A 6000-nucleotide genomic window follows, 5' to 3' on the forward strand; every position below is an offset into this window, starting at 1 on the left:
TGTACCTTGGAGACTTTGAATCAAATTTATGTAAGTACCAAAGAAAAACATTTAACAGTGGGATAAAAGTGGTAGCTTAGTGGCACAGGTCCTGGAATAACTGCCCTCTGAAATGGTCTAGCAAGCCAGTTATATCAAACTCAATTGTATCAAATAACAAAATTGGACAGGTCACCCAGCATCATTTTAGGCACTGGAAACAACAAAAGCACACACTGCCCATTCAATCTTGTGGCGTCCTCCTCATTAATATCTGGAGACTTGTGCCAAAACTGGGGGAGCTCTCTCACACTTGAGTCAAACAGCAACCCGACGTGGTCATACTCAGCGAATCATACCTTGAAGTCAGCTAATATCATAGACTCATTGCTAGCCCTGGAATTGTTCTGTCCCACCAGCAGGATAGACCCACCAGAGGTAGCAACACAGTGGTGTACAGTGAGGAGGGAGTGGCTCGGCGAGACTTTAACATTGACTCCAGGCTCGATAAGGTCTCATGGGCAGGGAAACTGCCTGCTGATTATCACCGACCACCCTCCTTCAATGAATGAGTCAGTGTTCTGCCATGTTGAACACAACTTGGATGAAGCAGAAAGGAGCAAGGGCACAGAATGTACTCTGGGTGGGGAACTTCAATGTTCACCATCAAGACTGACCGGTAGCACCACTCATCATCATTGTCAGTCCTTCGAAACAAGGGTAACGTCTGCCAGGCTTCATGATTTGTGTGTTCTCAGGTGACTCAGAAAGCCATCCTGGAGCCACAGGTCTTTGGGTAGAGAGGACAACAGTTTCCCAAGTCAGGGTTCTGTGCTCTCTCCTTCTGCTTTTGTCACTTCTCCACAGCAAAGTTTATGCAGTCAGTTTTTCAGTGTGTTGTGGCCTAGTGGGTGAGGTGGTGCCACATGGTGCAGTTTGTATCAAGTTCCCATCACGCACCAATGTTAATTTGTCCCCTTTCCAATGAAGCTTTGAATGATCTTAAAAGGAATTCTCTGTTCTCCTTGAAATAAGGTGCCATCCTTAAAAAGGATGTGAAAAAAGCTTCTGCTTCGAAAGCCGGTTATTTGGCATGTTGTTGCAGTGTCATGGTTGAGATGCTAGAGGAATTGGCTTTGGTGAGGATGCTGGAGTTTGTTCACCTGTCTTTTCATTTGACTTTGATTATTCTGCGGAGACCTGCTGGTGGAAAAATTTTTCAGCGTCGGTGGTACCTTTGGTAAGTGACCCAAGCCTCACTTCCATATAGGGGGGCAGTGACAACGACTGTCTTGTAGATTAAAGTCTTTGCCCTTTTATGGAGATCTCTGTTGTTGAAGACCCGGCTGTGCAATTTTTTGAAGGCTGCAGTGGTGCAGCTGATTCCATGCTAAATCTCCTGTTCGACGGTGACCTTTTGAGAAAGGTAGCTGTCAAGATATGTTTAACAACTTCTGAAGTCTCCCCAGCACCATAACTGACCTATCTGGCCAAGTACTGAAGGAGATGTCTCCAGACTGGACCTGCAGCAGGTACTGAAAAAACCAATGAGGGAAAAATGTGCTTGACCTCACCTCCACAAACTACCTGTTGCAGATGCATCAGTCCTTGACAGTACGATAGGGGTAACCACCGCACACAGTCTTTGCAGAGATAAAATCCTGTCTTCACACCAAGGACACCCTCCATAGTGGGTCACTATGCTAAATGAGATAGATTCAGAACAGATCTAGCAGCTCAAAACTGGGCATCCAAGAGGTGCTGTGGACCATCATCAGCAGCAGGGTTGTGTTCAATCACAACCTTTAACCTCATGGCCTGCCATATCTCTCACTTTAGTATTAGGGAATCAACTCTGGTTCAATGAGGAATGTAAGAAAGCAAACCAGTAGCATCACCAGGCATGTCTAAAAATAAGATGCCAGTCTGTTCAAGCTACAACATATGACTACATGCATGCTAAACAGCAGGAGCAGCAAAAGCAGCATGCTATAGTCAGAGCTAAGCAATCCCTCAGCCAAGGGATCAGATCAAAGCTCTGCAGTCCTGCCCCAACCAGACGTGAATGGTGAACAATTAAACAACTAATCTGAGGGTCAACAATCATTCATACCTTCAATGACAATGGAGCCTAGCAAGTCAGTGCAAAAGACAAGGCTGACTCAAACATTGAGGGGGTGGAACAGAGGTAGACTCAGTAAGTCAAAGAAAAAAAGCGCACTTATATGGACAGGCCAAATGAATTAAAATCAATTAACTGGATTTAATATTTCTCGCTCAGAGGGGAGGATCATACTATCTGACACGGGGATGAGAGACAAATTTTTTTTTTTTACAATTTTGCTCAGTTAAAAGACAATGTGTGTGCTTTTAGTAGTCAAGTTGAGTTAAACCACATCTTGGAATTTGGCTTTGGCTGGGGCGGGGTGGGGGGGGTTTAATTACAGGGTTACACCCAGTCAAACAATTAGGTTTGTTTTTACTTTGCTTTTAAAAAAAACGAGTTGACAGAGGAAGAGAAGATACAAATAAGTAAACTATAATCCACAATAGGCAATACCATTTTTGCACAGATCTTAATTGCAGCATTTTGAATAGGAAATTAACATTAACTTAAAATCAGGCTGCTTTTTCATTTTAAAAAAATTATTAAAAACCCTCAAGGGGTTAACATCCACTGCTTTTGATGTCCCAAATACCAACATCAATGGACACTGATTGCTCAGTTTGTCATTTATCAATGCAGGTTTATTTGCTGGTAGAAACTCATCAAAAGCATTTAACTCTGCTGTTACCCTGAGCACACAACGACTTCCAAATATTTGAGCTGCTAATAAAGCATAAATTGCTATTCTTGTCCATGTCAGTCATTGATGCACATGTTCAATAGTAGCAAACTCTATCGTGCCTATGTCATCTTCTCCTGTTTAGCGGTGCTCCAAAGGTGGACCCCATGCCACTTTTGATTGCATCACCTCGGGGTGTAACGGTACCCCCTTTTGATTTGAACTTTTGCACACGCCCCTAAGTGCTATGACCTTTTCAAAGGCACCATGGTAAGATGAAGCCGTATATGAATTGTTAAGATACCTTATTTCACAGCAAGCGAAAGTGGTGCAGCAAGAGGAGACAGTTTGGTGGTGAACAACATTGATCCACCTTCCTCAGGCCTAGAGAAGGCAGGGCAATAATGTTATGTCATTATGCAGTCTACTAACCCTTTGACTACAGAAAGTGGAGACAGTCTAAAGAAGTCTTCTCTTCCGCCAGCCAGAACAAAAGGAAGGGAGTCAGGACACTTGCTACTGTCCACTCTCCACTTCCAGTTAAGAGAATGGAGGAGCAGCATTTAAGGATTATTTTTTGCAATGCCCAATTTTCAGCAATCATGCAATTGGTTGATCCAATCAATAAAAAATCAAATGACAATAGCACTACAACTTGAACATTTTACTATTCTTTCAAAGAAATCCTATCTTTAAATTTGTACAGCAAGCGGTAATCAGGCATTGGATAACCCAGGCTCCACTGTAGGCAAGAATAGGATAAAAGTCTCCTGTACTAAATTTTACTATAAGACTAATTTACCATTTTTAGATAGAAAAATTGACACGGTGTCATTATAAAAATATCTAAGAATCTTGTGTAATAAAGGCAAAAGACAGCATGTCAGTCACTAGGTAGGGGATCTTTGCCCTTTTGCCCATCAATATGGCAGGTGCATTTTTTCTCAAAGATGAAAGCAATCACTACATACAATCCCCAAACTGCCAGTAAAACTGACTCAATACCATCTAATATGGAGAATTTAACTTGTTTATTTACAGTAAAGTTCTAGTCATAAATAAGTGGCAACAAGGTGGTGTCAAACCAGGTTTGAATTAATTGGTGCAGATCCACATGATATAACTGCCTACAGTTGAATATTGATGAACATTAAATTGCAAAAGAAATTCACACTGGAACAGTTCAAAGGAAGCATTATCTTCAGTTAACTCACTTTAGACCCATGAAATGTTGAATGCAAGATGCGGAAAAGCGTTTCACTACCAGAAACTGACCTTCATAAACACAAGATTCATCTTAAAAAAAAATCAAACAGCAAAAGCCTAATGCAGAATCATGGTGTTTAAACCAATACACACTTACCACATGGATAAGAAATCATCACTACATATGGGACCTTGCAGCCCAGGCCAAGATTTTTCCTCAGTGAAAGTGCTTCACCAAGCACTGAAGACAAGAATTCAAGCCTCAGTGAGAAGTTAAACAGTTGCCATTATTGAAAAGCTTATTAATGGAAGGAAGGAAGGAAAGATTTAACGAGGCTAGTTTTAAAGAGGGACTGTAAAGGAACCAATCAGATTTCTGTATTTAATTACTGACGTCCTAGTTCAATTTATGTTGCTTATATGAATTTGAACATGCATTCTGCAACAATGGCACTCTTTTATGATGAATAGTCAACACTAGAGAAGTTAGGACAAACGTCCCCAGGAGTACTTTTAGGCATCAATATCTGTAGTAGGCCATGCCAAAAATATCCCACAGATGAAATGTCAAAACCACTGCCATACATGGTCAACTGCCTGCCAGTTTTACTAAACAGAGAGCAAGTTGTCAAAATAACTGTTGTATATTAAAATACTTCAAGCCTCCCAATTTCACTACTTCAGAAGTAAAGATTACCAGAAGGAAGCTGACTCATTATCTAGGACCACAGCACACACAAGAATGCATGTATGTGGAAAACCACATGCAATACACACAGAATGTGTGAATACTAGAGGACAAGACAACAGGATAGAATGCATAGAGTGAGAGGAATTTAGAAAACAAAAAGGCAGATAAATTAATTCCACTCCTCTCCAACCTAATAGACCAAGCTTCAGAGGCCTGTAAGAAACACAGGTCTTCCATGTGCCTCACCATGGACAATGGGAGTTACCAAAGGTGAACAGATTCGCCTGGCTGCAGAATGGTGCACAGGAACTCCAAAATGAGATCACTTTGGAGAGACTGGTCTTTCACTGCTCTCCACCATAGGCAATTACAGACCGGTTCACAGGTTCAGTTCTAGTAACTTTGTATTGCAAGTAAATTCAAAAAATGTTTTCTATTTTAAGTTGAACAGGCAAGCAGCTCTCTGAACACTATCAGCATCAACTGGTTGTGTTCAATGGTCTGGATGTCTGCTGTCAAGGTTTATACTCAGTATTTACCTATGGAGAGGTACAAGATTCTCAAAACAGGTAGGTTTGACTACAGGTTAAAGCAACGCTAATGAAAAAAATGGACACATCACATTGACAAAATACAAGGCTGGAGCTGTTGGTTCTCTTACCAGGTTAATATTAAAGACCTTACAAGCCAGGTCGTCCAAACTCTGTTTCTGTAACTGCTCCGTGATGACAGTTACCATGGTAACCTTCCTGCCTTTTCGCTTGTGCTGTGAAAAAGCGACCAAGCTCTTCCCTTCACAACGCTCGTCCCTTCACTCTGCCATGTTCCTTGTTCCAGTGTGGCTGGGTTCATTGGGAGGTAGTGATCTTAGACTTGTGATGCAAGACACAATGGTACTTTCTTAATCCATTCTCTCAATTGCCCTGTGTAAAGGAGGAGAGGGCACATATTCACATCAATTTCTAAAATTTAAACAACATTCAAAGAGCAACTGACAATATCATAAGTTCTGAGGTCTCTTCAGGTCTTTGGTGGTAGGAGCGTAGAAAGATGAAAAGCAACAGACACAAAGTCAGATGGTTCATCCCATATGGCCTTCTGGTTATTGAAACATTGTGCCTTCAGAGTTCTGCCATTGGGTTCCCAGCCACTCCCAACTGCATTAGTTACAGAAACAAATAACTTGCATTGTTTAGCACCTTAAGCATTACATTTTATTATAAAAAAACCATCAATGCTACACACAGGGAAATGTGGGAACCAAGCCACTTCAGCTCTCATGACACGCACTCTGATGCCAGAAGCATATGAAGACTTGAAGAAATTGTACAGAATTAT

At 41.4% G+C, this 6000-nt stretch overlaps 1 protein-coding gene across 2 annotated transcripts in view; it reads right to left on the reverse strand.

Annotated features, from left to right (window-relative positions):
* The window catches only part of LOC144685740 (protein FAM53A-like), an 83253-nt gene extending 77664 nt beyond the window's left edge, over nt 1–5589 (reverse strand). For both annotated transcript variants that reach the window (XM_078550570.1, XM_078550569.1), the window contains exon 1: nt 5324–5589. Coding sequence is in view for 1 of the 2 variants with exons in the window: in XM_078550569.1 (XP_078406695.1) it covers nt 5324–5401 (78 nt within the window). In the remaining variant the exon portion in view is untranslated. The remainder of the gene's footprint in view (nt 1–5323) is intronic.
* Between the last annotated feature and the right edge of the window lie 411 nt (nt 5590–6000).

Source organism: Cetorhinus maximus, chromosome 10, assembly GCF_964194155.1.
Source record: "Cetorhinus maximus chromosome 10, sCetMax3.hap1.1, whole genome shotgun sequence".
Classification (NCBI taxonomy): domain Eukaryota; kingdom Metazoa; phylum Chordata; class Chondrichthyes; order Lamniformes; family Cetorhinidae; genus Cetorhinus; species Cetorhinus maximus.